The following is an 18,393-nucleotide window of genomic DNA, read 5'->3' as shown; positions in this document are numbered from 1 at the left end:
TGAGAGAAATAGTACTTGTATGTTGATGGGAATAATTGAGTAGGAAACAGGAGTAGAATTACTGGAGCATTGTTCTTGAGTAGGATACAGAAAATGGAGTCTTAAGTGGAGGGATTGACTCTAAATAGGAGCAGAGGGAATTCATCTATAATAACAGGTAGTAAGGCAATAGATATGGGTACAGTTTTTGGTAGGTGGGTAGATGTGATGGTAGTTTATAGAAGTCCTAATGATTTCTTTAGTGTTTTCACTGACGTATAAAGCAAGGTCATCAGCTGAGAGAGAGGATGGGAGAAGAGGTATTGGAAGTTAGAGGAGAAGGCAGGAAATAATTGTGTAGGAGAGCAAATGAACTAGAGGAATAGATTATGCTTGGCCAGCAACGTTAATGGCCTACTTGAGGTTGGACACATGAAATCAAGATTTTGGGGAGGTTGTAGCTATTAATAATATTAAGGCATATGATATGGAGTGATTGGTTGAGATAAGATAGAGAAGGTCTTTACAAGAAAGGAGTTCAAGGAACCGAGAGGCCAGCGTGATAGAAGGAGCAACAATGTGTAATTGAAAATCTCCCCAAATTTTAAGAAGTAGAGTTGGAGAGAGTGACAATTAGTTAGAAGTTAAAATCATTGCAACGTGAAGGTTAGTGACCCAGGGCTCCATAGATGGCAGCACCAGGATGTCACTGAAAATGGCAGAGCAGGGAACGTCAGGGTTCTGTCCCTCTGCAAAAGCAACTAATGAGTTGGCAAAAACTGTCAGAATCAACTTTTGCAGAACTCTGGAATCTAGTCAAAATCGTACAACAACCAGAGGAAGACTTAGTCAAGAAAGAAGCTGCTGTTGTGTGGTAAGAAAACACCAGGGAGTTTTAAACTCCCTGCCTACCATCTTCCACCCTTCACATTGGCCCATGAGGACAGAAACCCATTCTTTTGGTGCAGGTTGCTAGTGCCAGAGGGAGCAAAGAATTTTTCTCATAGTTGTGGTTGTGGGCCTTGACTTGTGTGGCTGCTCTGTGAAGGACTGGTGCAAAGACTTGCCTTTGTTTCATCTGACTCAAAGCATTCCCAGGGCTGGGGTGGCTTCTTGGTTGGCTTTTGTCAAAAGGATTTAAAGGTGTAAGTATTGGCCACAGCAGTCTGGGGCAAAGGTCAGCAGTCGGGGCAGGCAGTAGAGAGACCAGAAAAGCTGGGAACTGGGAAGGAAGAAGTTGGGAAAGAAGACATGTGGAGAAATAAGGGCTTTTCAAAGCTCCTGCATATACTGAGACATTGAAAAGGCCAACTGCATACCCAGGGCTGGATGCCTGGTCAGAAAAGGCCTGAGAAGCCCCTAAGCTTTCACCTCTGGGATAGCCTCAGGTTCCATGCTAGTAGGAAGTGAAGACTAAGGCAGAGTTGTAAACGGCCTGGTTAGGCATTGAAGAAGGGCCTGAACATAGATCCAATCTGCAAAGACTGGGAGAGTAGCTTTTTAGCTAACAGAACACAGACTTCAATGGCCACACATGATAAAGAATTTAGACTTCATAAAAATAGTTTAGAAAAGTCACTAAGCAAGCAGTCAGCAACAACAAACCCCGGGGATGGAGAAAAATCTGATTTCCAGAGTTGCCACATTATAATATTCAAAATGCCCAGTTTTCAGCAAAAAGTTACTAGGTGTGCAAAGAAACAAGAAAGCATGGCTCATTTAGAGGAAAATATTAATAAAAACTGTCCCTAAGGATGTCCAGACATTGGACTTTACAAAGAATTTAGATCAGTTGTTTTAAATATGCTCAAAGAACTAAAGGAAACGATGGAAAAAGAACCAAAGGAAACCAGGATAAAAAAATGTTTCAACAAATAGAGAATTATCAATAAAGAGAAATTATAAAAAGGAATGAAAAAAATTCTGGAGCTGAAAATACAATAATTAATATGAAAAATTCACTAGAGGGGTTCAAAAGCAGATTTGAACAGGAAGAAGAAAGAGTCCACGAACTCGAAGATAGGTCAATTGAGATTATCCAGTCTGAGGAGCAGAAAAAGAAACGAGTGAAAGCAAAATGAACAGAGGCTAAGATATCTGTGGGAAACCATCAAGTGTACCGACATAATGCAATGGGAGTACCAGAGGAAGAGGGGAGAGAGAAATGGATAGAATATTTGGAGAAGTAATGGCCTACCCCCTCCCCCAATTTTTTTTTTGATGAAAGACATGAATCTGCACATCCAAGAAGCACAATGGACTCCAAGCAGGATAAACTGAAAAGGGATGCACACTGAGGCACATCATTTCAAATTGTCAGAAGAAACAGAAACGGCATCTTGAAGTCAACAAAAGAGAAGTGATTGGTACATACAAGGGATCCTCAATAAGATTACATGCTGATTTCTCCTCAGAAACCATGGATGCCAGAAAGCAGTGGGATGACATTTAAAGTGCTGAAAGGAAAAAACTGTCACTCAAGAATTCCGTATCTGGCAAAATGGCCCTTCAAAAATGAGAGAGAAATTAAGACATTCCCAGATAAACAAAAACTGAGGGAGTTTGTCCCACTAGATCTGCCCTAAAAGAAATGTCAAAGGGAGTCCTTTAGGCTGAAATAAAAGGATATCAGACAGTAGCTTGAAGCCATAAATGAAATAACACTGTTAAAGTAGCTACATAAGTAAATATAAAAGCCAGTATTGTATTTTTGGTTGGTAACTCTTCTTTTTTTCCTAAATGATTTAAAAGACAGATGTATAAAACAATAGTTAGAAAAGTATGTTGATGGATACACAATCATGAAGATGTAATTTGTGATAATATAGGGGGAGGGATGGAGATGTATAGGAGTAGGGGTTTTATATGCTATTGAAGATAGGTTGGTATTTATTCGCACTTTATCTTGTTGTAAGTTTAAGATGTAATCCCCAAAGTAACCACTAAAAACTAAAACATAAGCAGAGAGGAAATGAGAAGGAAATCAAAATGGTACACTACAAAAAAATCAAACACTAAAGAAGATAGTAATTGAGGAACAAAAAAAGAAAACATAGCAAAATGGCATAAGTCAGCCCTTCCTTATCATTAAGGACTTTACATGTAAACAGTGGGAGTGGTGTTCTTAAGGAGAGCCAGGTTCTGTTCCAGTGGTAAGGTGAAGGCAACAGTCTGAGGAGAGGCTCAGGATATAGGGGGTTTTGCTAACAATGGGTCATGAGTTCCAATGGGTCATGAGTTCCAATGGATAATGTGGAAAGGTTTCAAGAATGGGGAAAGGACAGAACAGGGATTGTGCAGAGCAAGGTCGGGATCACAGTGTGGGAGGTGACATGTGACCAGGCAGTCTGGGAATTTTTGTGATTCATTTCAACAGGGTTAAAAGGAATAAATGAGAGTAGTCCTGATGGATTCAAGTCAGATAATGGAGGAGAAGCTGTAATAAGTAAGCTTTTGTGGGTTTAGTCTGAGACCTTGACCACCATTTCTTATTATTGGATATTGTTTTGATAATAAATAACCATTTATAAACAAACATTTGAAGATTTAACCTGTTATAAAGTGAAGCAGAATGCCTTATTTATATTTGTTAGTTGGGTTACCTTCTTATTTTATGTGCACACAGTATACATCACAACTGTGGGAGGAACCTTAAATACAAAGGTCTCATTTTCAGCACTGAGTAGAATTAAAATATAATGGATTAATGGATTGTCTCTATTTTTTATTTGCATTTGGCCATTTAGTATTTGCCGGTAATCTTCACTTTACCTCTCCATTCATCTGACCCCATTAGTTAAAAAGCCAGGGGAAATACTTCTAAAATTGATAGCATTCAAAGATCCTTGTATTTTTGTTTAGGGCCCTCAGGGCTGGCCTGGAAATGACTCTGCCATTCCATATTTTAAAATGTTGATTTATTCATATGTAATACGGGAACCTTGGTAGTGCAGTGATTAAGCTGACTGAAAGGTTGGTGGTTTGAACCTACCCAGGAGCTCCGTGAGAGAAATAACCTGGTGATCTTCTCCTGTGAAGATTGTAGTTTAGAAAACCGTATGGGGCAGTTCCACTCTGTCACATGAGGTCACTGTGAGTCGAAAATTGACTAAAAACAGTATGTATAGACAACTGTTTTGAAGGGAAAATTAGATGACAAGCAGATACACTTAATATAAAATCCAAGAAATCAAAGTAAATGGAGAAAAGTATACAGCAAACGCAGATGGTTCTGCATTTCCATTTGTCAGCCTTGTCCGTTTGCATCTCCACTGAGAACTCCTTGACAAAATAAGTTAAGAAAATACATGCACATGTAAACAGAAACCCAGACTAAATATTAGGCAGTATAAAATCACAATCTATTTGTCAGATTTTATTCATATATTAGCATGCATAGCAAAATGTGTCCATTCTCAAAACTGTTTTCCTTGTGCTCATCAGAGTTACGTTCCAATGTGAAAAGGGATGTTGACATGTTAATCTTTGTCCTGGATTCAGATGTTAGGTAAGATAAGGGAGAGCAATGAAGTGTATTCTTGGCCTAGAGATTTTTTTTATCTGGTTGTTATTAATTATTGGTAGATAAAGAATATGATTTCAGTTGTACTTTGTGTACTAAATAGAAACCTTTTTGTTTTCTTTTTTAAAGGAACCAAATGGAGAGACTCCATCATCTTTATACAGAGTTGCAGCAGTACTTCTCCAGTTTAATCTTATTGATTTAGATGATCTTTATGTACATGTAAGTCAAATGGTCTGCTAAGAATAGTTGTCCATCTCAGGGGTAGTGAAGAGGAGTAAGCAGTCATATAATACTTCAGAGTTGGTTCTAGGCTCTTAAAGTCTTAATTTTTGAAACCCTAATACATTAAAAAAAAAAAACCTTGTGTTTATTTTATAAAATGAATGAATTTAAGTCTTTTCTTCAGCAACGTATAGAAGCAAAATACCTTATGGTCACCCATACAGAGTTTGAAGTTGGATATAAAATTCAAGTTCTTAGTTGCTATCCAGGCATATGCCTTGAGGAGAGAGGCCAAGATCTAACCAATGTGATCTTAGGCTTCTCTGTTATACACAGATTATGAGAAATAAGGGGTACTTACTTCTTCCTTCTCCCAAAAATGTTACTTTTAGGCATTCAAAATAAATGGGAAACTGTTAGTGTATTTAAAATTTTTTTCTTGTGTATTTACCGGGTAATGAATGACTAACATTGTTTTTATTGCTGAAACCATAATCTAGAAGAGTGTGTATGTGATTGTGATAGAGGACCTCTAGTTTACCAATTTAACCAATCAATTTGAAAAAAAAAAAAAACTTAGGTTTGTAGTGTAGAAATTCCTGTTTGATTATGTTTTACATCATCCTCATTGCCTTTCAAATCACTTTGTAACTTCCCTGTCATTAGTTACTGTGGCTACCAAAAAAAAAAAACCCAAACCTTTTGCCCCAGAGTTGATTTCTGACTCGTAGGGACCCTATACAGCATTGAATAAAACCTGGTATCTACTTTGGAAGTCGTTCATAGTGTAGCAAGGGAGATAAACATTTTGTTAAGCAATGAGTGCTCTGTTGGAGGTATGCACAAATTACTGTGGAAGCTAAGAGTAGATAACATCTCTGCCTGGGGGTTACAAATTAGTGATGTTGAACTGGAATCTTGATAAGGGAGTAGTTGTTTGCCAGACTTAAATGGTGGGGGAGGCTTTCTAGAAAGAATGAACTGAGTGTAAAGGCAGCAGGTTTGAAAGAGCTTCATTATCCCCTCGGGGAAATATCAGGAATCTCAGCGTGGTTGGCCCCTAGGGCTTGTAAGGGAGATAAGGATGGAGAAGTGGGTTGAGGCTAAATTGTGAAGGGCCTTAAATGTCATAGTGAGGAGTTTGGATTTTTTTTTTCCTCAGGAGTAGAGAGCCATTTAAGATGTAAAGTGGAGAGAATATGGAAAAGGGAAAATTTGGAAACATAAGTTTAGAGGCAGATGTAGACTAGTAGGACAGATAGCACAAAAATGATAGATTTATTGCTGAAATGTTTTCACCATATTGCCTTTTATTGTTTACTGATTGTTTCCTTTGCATTAGACTTACTGAAATAGATTACAGATTTCTAGTGGGTAGGAATATTTCTTTTACAACTCACCATAGTGCCTAGCGCAAACCACCAAATAATGGTTTATTGGCTATATTTTTCTTTGTGTTAGGGTATTTCATGGAATGTGTACATTCACCATCTTCAACTCAAGCCTTTGTTGTAATGGAGTTTTGACTACAGACATTACTTTCTCTTTTGTAATAAACTAGAAACTAGTTTTGTGACTTAAGTCAGATATCTAGAAAATTAAAAGTGAAATGTTAAGGTGTTGATTTTTCTAATTGAGATTTTTCATTTAGAGGAATCAAATTTACTTCCTTATATAATTCAGTAGCTCTCCTCTCCCTAATTAGAGCTATATACAGCACTTTATTTAACTTGGAGTTTGGACTTTAAAGGGGAAATTTGTGATATTTTTAATGGAACAAGTGCGTATTATTTTGGGTAAGCTAGTAAATTCAATGGTAAGCATCACTGTAGCAGACAGAAGATAGGAAATTTCGAATTGCTGTCTGATTTTAAAAGGTGTCCAAAATTCAGGTACTTAACCTTGCCAAATTATACAAAAATAACCAAGAGAAACTTATGAGAAGGGAAATCATGGTCAAGAATAGACTAGACTTCTTATTTACATTTTTATCGATTGAGAGTAGTAGTGTTTGCGTTTTATATGATCAAGTTGGTATTAGCTGTTACACGAACTTTTAATGAACCATTTTTAGCTTCTTCCAGCTGATAATTGCATTATGGATGAACATAAACGAGAAATAGTGGAAGCTAAGCAAATTGTTAGAAAACTTACAATGGTTGTGTTGTCTTCCGAAAAAATTGATGAGCGAGAAAAAGAAAAGGAAAAAGAAGAGGAGAAAGTAGAGAAGGTATGTAATTAATTCCAGTAAAATTAACATTGTTTTCTGGATTTAGAATTGTGAAGTTTTAAGTTCTAATAGTTAATTTATAGAGGTATAATTTCTTAAATATTTTTTTTATCGCTCTGTAGATGAAGGTTTACAGAGGAAACTAGTTTCTCATTAAACATTTAGTACACATATTGTTTTATGACATTGGTTAACAACCCCACAACATGTCAATACTCTCCCTTCTTGACCTTGGGTTCCCTATTACCAGCTTTCCTGCCCCCTCTTGCCTTCTATTCCTTGCCCCTGGGCCGTTGTGCCCCTTTAGTCTCATTTTGTTTTATGGGCCTGTCTAATCTTTGGCTGAAGGGTCAGCCTTGGGAGTGACTTCATTACTGAGCTAAAAGGGTGTCTGGGGCCATACTCTCGGGGTTTCTCCAGTCTCTGTCAGGCTAGTTAGTAAGTCTGGTCTTTTTTATGAGTTAGAATTTTTTTCTACATTTTTCTCCAGCTCTGTCCAGGACCCTCTATTGTGATCCCTGTCAGAGCAGTCAGTGGTGGTAGCCAGGCACCATCTAGTTGTACTGGACTCAGTCTGGTGGAGGCCATGGTAGTTGTAGTTCATTAGTCCTTTGGACTAATCTTTCCCTTGTGTCTTTAGTTTTCTTTGCTCCCAGAAGGAGTGAGACCAGTGGAGTATCTTCGATGGCCGCTCTCAGGCTTTTAAGACCCCAGATGCTACTCACCAAAGTAGAATGTAGAACATTTTCTTTATAAACTATGTTATGCCAGTTCAGCTGGATGTTCCCCAAGATCCTGGTCCCCACAGCCCTCAGCCCAGCAATTCGGTCCCTCAGGGTTGTTGAGTAATTTTGATTATGATGAAACCTGGTTTTTGGGATAGTAATTTGCAAAAAAAAAAAAAAAAAGAGTTTGTTTTTAATCTAACGAGCAATATTCCAAAAGAGGCTGCCATATTTTTTCTTATATAAAAATTTAATTTAAAAATGTATTCTAACTAAAATGACTAAGTGGATTGATTTCACCTGTTTGTACTTTATTTGATAATGCCTCAGGTTCTAAAGGGATTGTCAAATAAAAAGCAATTAGTTCTAGCTCCCTATGACAAAATATGCCATTTAGTAAAAGGTAATTTAATTCCAAGTCTATAAACTGTCACTCTTGTGTCTGCTAAATGTAGCTTCAGGAAAATACTCTTGAGTTTCCCACAAATGGCAGCTATTATTGTTGTATGTTGTGTTGTATAACTTAATTTTTTTATGAGAAGTATTAAGATTTCTTCCTATCAGTATCATAAGTATTGCTGTGATTGTTTCTTTTTAGCCACCTGACAACCAAAAACTTGGTTTGTTGGAAGCCTTGTTAAAGATCGGTGATTGGCAGCATGCACAGAACATTATGGATCAGATGCCTCCATTCTATGCAGCTTCACATAAGCTAATAGCCCTTGCTATTTGCAAACTCATTCACATAACTATTGAGCCTCTCTACCGAAGGTACGTTGCTGGATACTTTATAAATCATTGTGGTAGAAATAGTTGAGGACTACAAAAATATTTGTATACCTACCTTGTCTATTCAAACTAAGCATATATTTTGGTATGTTTTGTCAAAAGAAAACTATTTGCAGAGTGTATCAGTCTGATATAGATTAATCAGTGACTTATCTCCTAATGTCTAGACTAGGTGTTGTAAAACCTGTGCTGTAGTGTAGTCTTAAAAACCGTAGGTTAGACTTCTAGGTTGGGTTTGCTCCATTGAGAGTGAAGACTCCATTCTTCTACTTTTGACTTTTCCATTTCTTTTGAGGGGAGGGGGTCAGAGAATTCCTAAGGGTTTTTAACCAGTTGCCATCAAGCCAGTTCCCACTCATGGTGACCCCATGTGTGTCAGAGTAGAACTGTGCTCCATAGGGTTTTCAGTGGCTGATTTTTTTGGAAGTAGATCGCTAGGCCTTTCTTCTGAGGCACCTCTGGGTGAACTTGAACCTCCAACCTTTTGGATAGCAGCTAAGTGTGTTAACTGTTTGAACCACCCAGGGATTCCTTAGGTTTTTAATTAGTGTAAATTTTCTGTATTCTGGGTTGAGTATTTCTGAGTGAGGACTTTGCCTCTCCACTTGCCTTATCTCTCCTGGCATATAGGCTGCTCTTCTGGAAATTGCTAGTGTAGCCCCTCTCATCATTCCTGGTTTTTGTGTCCACTAGTCCTCAAGCCCCTGGCCTACTTGCAGGACATTTAGGGACAGTATTAGCAGCAGCTGTGGCTTCAGCCCCACAGACCAGAGCCTGCCTCAAAAGCCCCAGCCTTGTGACTTGTGCCTAGCTGCTGGCTGCTGCATTCAGTGCCACCTGGGCTGTGGACGATGAAGGCTTTTTCTCAGAGGGTGACCCCTGTAACTCCACAGCTGGACACCTGCTCAGCAGGTGAGAACTGTGAGCACGCTGTCCTTTTTTGTTTTTTTACTTTTTATTTGGAAATAATTTTAGACTCACATGAAGTTGTAAAAAATAGTATGGAGTGGTCCTGAGAACCCTTGCCCCAGCCTCCCCCAGTGGTAATGTCTTAAGTAGCTATAATACAACATCAAAACCAGGCAGTTGACATTGGTTCCATCTACAGACCTTACTCAGATTTCACAAGTTGCTCCATCTTATTTTGGGGCATTTCAAAAACATCTCAAGGTGTACTAATTGCAATAACAACAACTGTCTACCAAGCCTGAGGCTAGTGCTTTATAGTCAGTATCCTACTGAATCATTACAACCCCCCTGTAAGGTAAGTAGGAGCCCTGGTGGTACAGTGGTTAAGAGCTTGGCTGGTAACCAAAAGGTTGACAGTTTTTAAAAAAATTTTATTGTGCTTTAAGTGAAAGTTTACAAATCAAGTCAGTCTCTCATACAAAAATTTATATACACCTTGCTACATACTCCTAGTTGCTCTCTCCCTAATGAGACAGCATACTCCTTCTCTCCACCCTCTATTTCAGTGTCCATTCAGCCAGCTTCTGTCCCCCTCTGCCCTCTCATCAGAAACTGCCCACATAGTCTCATGTGTCTACTTGATCCAAGAAGTTCACTCCTCACCAGTATCATTTTCTATCTTATACTCCAGGCCAACTCCCTGTCTGAAGAGTTGGCTTTGGGAATGGTTCCAATCTTAGCCTAACAGAAGGTCTGGGGTCCTTCTATTCTCAGTCAGACCGTTAAGTCTGGTCTTTTTATGGGAATTTGAGGTCTGCATCCCACTGCTCTCCTGCTCCCTCAGGGGTTCTCTGTTATGTTCCTTGTCAGGGCAGTCATCGGTGGTAGCTGAGCACTATCTAGTTCTTGTGGTCTCAGGCTGATGTAGTCTCTGGTTTATGTAGCCCTTTCAACACTGTCCTTTTTAGTGTGATACCCTCTTCCATTATTCTGCCTACTTTCCCTACCACTACTTCCCTCACACTCAGTCTAGGTAGTGGAACCCAGATTCAGAAATGTTTATTGACTTGAATCAGTGTTGTTATATTCGTATTTTTCTGTTTTACCTTCTAGTGTCTCTGAGATCCATCTCTTGTTCCTCATTCCCATATCCATATTCCTGATACTGGCCATGTTTATGATCTATGTTAAATGTTACTTGAAATCTTCATTTCTCTGATTTCCTTTTCTTATGCAGTTAATTTGAAACATTCTCTAAGCTCTAATTTTTCTAGTCAATATTGTTTTTGCATTTTCTACTGGTTGAGAATTATCTCATGTAATAAATTGAGGCAGAATTGAAATATAGAAAGCAAATATGAGCAAGAAAAGCTTTATTTACTAAGATGATGGTGTTAAAATGGTAGGTGTTGTATAATACATATACATTTTACTTCTTTTTATAGAGTTGGAGTTCCTAAAGGTGCTAAAGGCTCACCTGTTACTGCTTTGCAAAACAAGAGAGCACCAAAACAAGCAGAGAACTTTGAAGATTTGAGAAGGGACGTATTCCATATGTTCTGTTATCTTGGTCCTCACCTTTCTCACGATCCCATTTTATTTGCAAAAGTGGTTCGCATAGGCAAGTCATTTATGAAGGAGGTTAGTAAGATTTTTCTTCCAGGCAGAAAACTAAATTTTGAAATGGAAATGTTCTGAGTATATTTGTGTTGTGAATAACTCTAGACAGAAAAATAGAGCGAACCTAATTTAAGAAAATACTATGCTGGGTAAGGTTTGGGGAAACTCCGTGTGTCCTAACCAAATACATAACCCAAATATAGCTCATAATCTAGGTGGTCAGGTCCTCCACATACGAAAGTGACAAATTACCTTTGAACAAGTGATTTCTTTTTCGAATCCCCTTGTAATTAGTGGTAACTTAGTGTTCTTTTAAGTTGAGTTTCTTCTGATCGGTTATTTTTGTCTTGGCTGCAATTTTGAATCATCATCATTATTTATATGAAGCCCCTTCAACTGTAGAATATTGAGGATGCATTCTTTTATGTTTTTAAGTAAACTTTTTATTAAAGTAAAATATGTATAGAGAACAGTACATAAATCATAATTGTACAGCTCAGCAACTTTTCACAAACTAACCCCCTGGTGCCTACCACCCAGGTCAAGAAATAGAACAGTACCAACATCCCAGAGTTGCCTGGTACTCCCTTCCAGTTACTACCACTCCCCACGGGTAACCATTTGTGCTATTTTTTTAAAATCAGCTTTGAGGTATAATTTACAATAAACTTTGCCAATTTTAAGTGTGCAGTTTGATGAGTTTTGACAAATGTATATATACAGTTGTGTGTCTACCAACACAATAATAATAATAGAATATTTTGACCACCCTGGTAGAGTTCTTTTGTGTCCCTTTGCAGTTAATTCCCTGCCTCCAATTGCTGGGTCCTGGCAACCACTGATACGCTTTCTGTCACTATAGTTTTGCTATTTCTACAATGTCATATAAATGGAATTGCATAGTATGTATGGTACGCTTTTGTGTCTGGCTTCTTCCACTAACAGTGCTTTTGATATTCATCTGAGTTGTTGCTTGTGTCAGTAGTTCCTTTGTATTGCTGAGTAATATTTCATATTATAGATATACCAATGCTTGTTTATTCATTCAGCAGTTGATGGACATTTGGTTTGTTTCTAGTTGGAGGTATTATAAATAAAATTGCTATGAATGTTCTTGTACAAGTCTTTTGTGGGTGGAGGGCGTAGGTTTTTGTTTAGGAGTTGGATTGCTGGTTCATATGGATAAGTGTATGTTTAACTATGTAAGAAATTGCCACACTAGTCCAAAGTGTCTGTGCAATTTTACATCCCTAGGAGCAGTGAATCAGAGTTCCAGTTACTCCACATCCTCACCAACACTTGGTGTTGACAGTCTTTCACATTTTAGTCATTCTAGTGGGTGTGTGTAGTAGTATCTCATTGTGCTTTTAAGTTACATTTCCCTGATGACTAGGGATACTGAGCATCTTTTCATGTGTTTATCTGCCATTTGCAATCATCTTTAGTGAAGGATCTGTTCAGATCTCTTGCCCAGTTTTTAATTGGGTTATTTTCTTTTTTGTTATTGAATTGTAAGTGTTCTTTTTTATATTCTAGACACAAAAACTTTCTCAGATAATTTGCAAAAATTTTCTCAATCTGGTTTGCCTTCTAATTTTGTTAACTGTCTTTGAAAAGGCAGAAATTTTAATTTTTGACTAATTCCAATTTAGCAGTATTTTTCTTTTATGTTTTGCCTTTTGTGTTCTAAGAAACCTTTGCCCACCCGAGGTCTTGAAGCTGAAAAGAATAATACACAATTTCTTCTCAATTATAAAGTAAGATAGCCAGAAGAATATCTAGAAGTTGTTATAACCACGAATGCAGGTTTGTCCAGTGTTTTGGTAATTTTATCTAATTTTAATTCTAGACAACAGTAATCACATAGAAAAACTAAACAGCTGTTGTTGATTTCACTCCACACCTGAAATATTTGACTTGGCTTTTAATACTTAGCTGCAAATTTATGCTGGGTAAAGGTACTCTAAAACAATCTGTTAGTTTATTACTATTATGTGTATCATTTATTATATAACACATGCATTCATATAAAAAGGAAATATAATGACATTTCCCTGGGTTGATCCTTATAGTCAGAAAAGAATGAATCATGTTACCTAAAACCAAACCAAACCAGTTGCTGTCGAGTCACTTCCGACTCATGGTGGCCCCATGTGTTTCAGAGTAGAAGTGTGCTCCATGGGGTTTTCGGTGGCTTGGATCTTTTGGAAGTAGATAGCCAGGTCTCTCTTCTAAGGTGCCTCTGGGTGAATTTGAACCGCCAACGTTTTGGTTAGTAGCTGAGTGCTTAGCCATTTGTGCCACCAGTGCCTGCTCAAAGAACAAAATGGTTGTGTCTTTTCCAGGGCGTTATAGTAAGAGGCACGTGATGGCAGTTTGTACCATTTTTGGTAACGTTAACTTCGATTACTTGTTTAAGGTGATGACTGTCAGATTTCCCTCTTCTAAAGTTACTAGTTTTTCCTTTGTTGTTAATATGTATCTTGTGGGGAGATACTTTGAGACTGTGTAAATAGCCTGCTCTCATAATAATTTCACCCACTAATGCAGTTCTTGTTAACTGAAAATCTTATTGTTCAAATTTCCTGTTCTGAAATTCTTTCTTTGGCTGTATCATGAACTTGTCAACAAGAGACCAGACATCCAACTTATGGAAGTCCTATGCATATAAAATATTGTTGCCCTGTTACAGAAGTGCTAGAGCTCTCAGCCATCCCTTCCCTCCATCTCTATTGCAGCCCCCCTATACCTTGGTTCTGTCCCAGTTGTGCTTGATTCCTGCCCCAACTTCAGTCTGAGTAGAGACTTGCAGAGGTAGAAAGGGGGAAGGGAAGAGAAAAAAAAAAGGTTTCTTTTAACCACTTGGGCCAGTATGGGAAGGAATCTGCCTGATCTGAGTTAGAATTTTGGTTCGTTTTTGCCTGTATAAATATTTCACCACAACAAACCATTTGTTCTGTGTTTATAGGTTTAAAAGGCTTTTGTGGCCTAGCTAGGAATTTAACCAGGTTTTTAAGATTGCTTCTAATGGGGGAACATGACTGTCATTCCAAATTATTTATACCGAAATGTCTGTAACAGATCTCACTAGTAAGTTTGGGGTTCCTTGTATATATAAGTAATTCGTATTTTAAAGAAGTAACTTATATGCTTATACCAAATATCACTTTACAGGATAGTTGTCCAGCCTGTAGTTATTTATAATCGTTTATTTCTTTAATCATGTATATTAATTTTTATATATACGTTTCCTAAATTTGAGGTATGTACTCTAGTATAGGACTAACTTTCTAGTACAGTGATTTTGAAACTTCAGCACGCACATCACCTGGAGTGCTTGTTAAAACACAGATTGTTGGGCCCCATCCTCAGAGTTTGTGATTTAGTAGGTCTGGAGTGGGGCCTGAAAATTTGTGTTTCTGACAAGTTCCTGGGTGAAACTGATGTTGCTGCTGCAGAGACCAAAATTTGAGCACAGTTGTTCTAGTTGACTAACAGTTTTTTTTTTTTCCCCAGGCTTAAAAAGGGAAGGGCTCTATAGAATACTTCTCTGTGAACAGATAACATTTTGTTATCTTTAACATTTTCTTTTGTTGTAGAGCATAGCTTTAGCATACTCATTTGACATACTTAAATGTTTTTGATAGCACCTACATACATGAATTCCTTGGTTTTTTAAAAAAATTTTATTGTGGTAAAATATATATAACAAAAAATAAGCCATCCCAACCGTTTTAAAGTGTACATTTCAGTGACATTAGTTAGATTAACCATGTTGTACAGTCATCATTACTGTTTCCCAAAGTTTTTTATCACCACAAACAGAAAGTCAGTGCTTCTTAAACAAGAACTCCCTATTCCTCCCTTCCTCACCACCACCCCCCCCGCCCCGTAACCACTAATCATCTTTTGTCTCTATGCGTTTGCCTATTCTGGATATTTCATGTAAGTGTGATCATACAACATTTGTCCTTTTGTGACTGGTTTATTTTGCTTTGCATAATATTTTCAAGGTTTACTTATTGATATAGTGTTATCAGAACTTAATTTCTCTTTATAGTTGCATAGTATTCCATTGTATATATCACAGTTTGTTCACTCATCTGTTAATGGGCACTTGGGTTGTTTCCACCTTTTGACTATTGTGAATAATGCTGCAGTGAACATTGGTATACAAGTATCTGTTTGCCTTGGTGCTTTTTTGCATCCAGTTGATGTTAATGGATGAAATTGTTTACGATGTTAGTTCAAATTAATTGAGTGCTTACTCTGTGCCAGACCCTATTCTAAGTGCTTCACTTGAATTAGCTCATTTAATCCTTACCATACCACCTTTTGTGTTATAGGTTAAGTAACGTATCCCAGGTAATAGAGCTAGTATTGCACAGAGCTGCAATTTCAGTCCAGGCAATTTGGCTTCAGAGACCAAGCTCAAAATCACCATGCTGTACTGTCTACACAAATGTAGCATGTCTGAAATTTTAGGTGCCTAAATGCTCCACTGCAAACCGAAAGGTTGGTGGTTTGAGCCCACCAGCTGCTCCCTGGGAGAAAGATGTGGCAGTCTGCTTCTGTAAAGATTTACAGCCTTGGAAACCCTATGGGGCAGTCCTACTCTGTCCTATAGAGTCTCTATGAATCAGAATCAAATCGACGGCAACGAGTTTTGTTTGGTTTTTGTTTTGGTCTGAAATTTTGCGATTCTTGAAATACCTTGCTGTTTTGCATTGTATCTGTATTAGTAGTGTTTTTGTGTTTTATCTCTAGCAGTCTGTCTTTTCATCTCATCTCTTTGTTTTTTTGTTTTCAGTTCATTCTTAAATTTCCTATGACTTCATATAGTTACTTGTGAAGAACATGCCTCTGTCCTTTGTATTGTACTTTCTTCCATACTAAATTCATTTGACTTTTATATGCTTTTCTTCCCCCTCCCCCGCTTTTGGCCATCTGTGTTTCCATAGTTGCCACAACATTTCTTTTCATCTTAATGTGAACAGCTCTGTTCAGATCTTTTATTCTTTCTGACAGAATGTGAGTGAATCCTCACACCCTTTCCACCTTATTTATGGCCAGACTTCCCCCCGCCCCCCGCAGCCAAGCTACAATTTGAGTATTGGGTTCTGTTTTCAGTCTTCTGTTCTTTAGAAGGGGAGTGAATGAACTCAGCTGAGGATAAGTATAGCCCTTATTTAGGACCTCACTTCTGTTTTCTTTTCTGAACCCTATACTAGGCCCGCCTTGTAAGACAGCAGGCCTTGGCAGCTGGTTCTCCCTTTGTCAGTGTCCTCCTGGGCTTCTGCTTGCAGGGGTTTTTCTTGGGCTGCCTACTTACCCTGCAGGCTACATCGCCTAACTGGAAGGTATTCATGAGAAAATTTGGGAGGATTTTGATTTACCTTCTTCATTTTTTTTTTGTTGTTGATTTAGCTTCTTCATTTTTTTCTTTTGTTGTTGATTTACCTTCTTCATTGGAAGCCCTGGTGGCATAGTGGTTAAGTGCTACGGCTGCTAACCAAGAGGTTGGCAGTTCGAATCTACCAGGTGCTCCTTGAAAACTCTATGGGGCAGTTCTACTCTGTCCTATAGGGTTGCTATGAGTTGGAATCGACTTGATGGCGGTGGGTTTGGTTTTGTTTTGTTTACCTTCTTCATCGAATACTACTTCTGGGGATTGGAGTGGGGACAGGAGCCATACTGTACTGTACCAGAATCTTGTATTTATTTTTGCCTTGGTCGCTATTTTTTTTTAATAATATTTTATTGTGTTTTTGGTAGAGTTTTACACAGCAGTTTAGGTTCCTATTCAACAATTACTACACAGATTGTTCAGTGACATTGGCTACATTCTTCATGACATGTAAACATTTTCATTACTTCCATTCTGGTTCCTCCGTTTCCATTAATCTAGTTGCCCGGATTTTGTTGACTTACCTTCTTTTTTTTTGTTGTTGTTGATTTACCTTCTTCATTGGAAACCCTGGTGGCATACTGGTTAAGTGCTATGGCTGCTAACCAAAAGGTTGACAGGTTGAATCCAACAGGCACTCCTTGGAAACCCTGTGAGACAGTTCCGCTCTGTCCTGTAGGGTTGCTGTGAGTTGGAATGGACTTGACAGCAACAGATTTGTTAACTTTATTTGCTATAAGTCGGAACCGACTTGACAGCAAAGGGTTTGGTTTTGATTTTACATTCTCATCTTTGTTTTAATGTAATTGTTGACTGTTTGGTCTCATGTAGGCGATTTTTTTTAAATTGCATTTTTGGTGAACGTTTACACAGAAAAATTAAGTTCCCGTTTAATAATTTCTGTACATATTGCTCACTGTCATTGGTTACATTTTTCACAATGTGTTAGCATTCCCATGATCTCCATTCTGGTTGTTCTGTTTCCATTAATCTAGCTTCCCTGTCCCCCCTTCTCATCTTTGCTTTAGGGTAAATATTGACTGTTTGTTCTCATATAGATGATTATTTAAAAGGAACACAGTACTTATGGGTGATATTGTTTATTTTATGAGCCAGTTTATTATTTGGCTGAAACGTGACCTCTGGGAGTGGGTTCAGTTCCAAACTTAAACGATATCTCAGGGTGACGGTCTCGAGAGTTCCTCTAGTGTCTCTCTGCCAGTCCAGTAAGTCTGGCCTTTTTTAGGAATATGAGGTTTGTTTTGCATTTTCCTTCCATTCTTTCCGGGACCATCTGTTGTGTCCCTGGTCAGAAAGGTTGTTAGTGGTAGCCAGACTGGTTTCTTCTTTGAGTCTTTGGCTTCCTTCTTCCTCTTTTGCTCCAGATGAGTAGAGACCAATAGTTGTATCTTAGATGGATGCTCACAAGCTTTTAAGACCCCAGGGGCTACTCACCAAACTAGAGTGTAGAGTAATATATTTATGAACTGTGTCATGCCAATTGGTTTGGTCACTACTTATTTAAAAAAATTTTTTTTTTGTTGTGCTTTAAGTGAAAGTTTACAAATCAAGTCAGGCTTTCATACAAAAATTTATATACTCCTAGTTGCTCTGTCTCTAAAGAGACAGCATACACCTTCTCTCCACCCTGTATTCCTCGTGTCCATTCAGCCAGCTCCTGTCCCCCTCTGCCTTCTCATCTCCCCTCCAGAGAGGAACTGTCCACATAGTCTCATGTGTCTACTTGAGCCAAGAAGCTCACTCCTCACTGTATCATTTTCTGTCTTATAGCCCAGTCCAATCCCTGTCTGAAGAGTTGGCTTTGAGAATGGTTTGTTTCTCAGAAGGTCTGGGGACCACGACCTCCAGGGTCCTTCTGGTCTCAGTCAGACCATTAAGTCTGGTCTTTTTACTAGAATTTGGGGTCTGCATCCCACTGCTCTCCTGCTCCCTTGGGGGTTCTCTGTTGTGCTCCCTGTCAGGGCAG

General features: G+C 38.3%; 1 protein-coding gene across 11 annotated transcripts in view; it reads left to right on the top strand.

The window, feature by feature from the left end:
• THOC2 (THO complex subunit 2) overlaps nt 1-18,393 on the top strand; it is a 114,595-nt gene that overhangs the window by 45,208 nt on the left and 50,994 nt on the right. For all 11 annotated transcript variants that reach the window (XR_010319648.1, XM_064277550.1, XM_023553850.2 and 8 more), the window contains exons 9-12: nt 4,631-4,723; nt 6,801-6,956; nt 8,280-8,452; nt 10,825-11,020. Coding sequence is in view for 10 of the 11 variants with exons in the window: in XM_064277550.1 (XP_064133620.1) it covers nt 4,631-4,723; nt 6,801-6,956; nt 8,280-8,452; nt 10,825-11,020 (618 nt within the window). In the remaining variant the exon portion in view is untranslated. The remainder of the gene's footprint in view (nt 1-4,630; nt 4,724-6,800; nt 6,957-8,279; nt 8,453-10,824; nt 11,021-18,393) is intronic.

Source organism: Loxodonta africana, chromosome X, assembly GCF_030014295.1.
Source record: "Loxodonta africana isolate mLoxAfr1 chromosome X, mLoxAfr1.hap2, whole genome shotgun sequence".
Classification (NCBI taxonomy): Eukaryota; Metazoa; Chordata; class Mammalia; order Proboscidea; family Elephantidae; genus Loxodonta; species Loxodonta africana.
The sequence above is the reverse complement of the archived record's forward strand: the minus strand, read 5'-3'. Positions and strand labels throughout refer to the sequence as shown.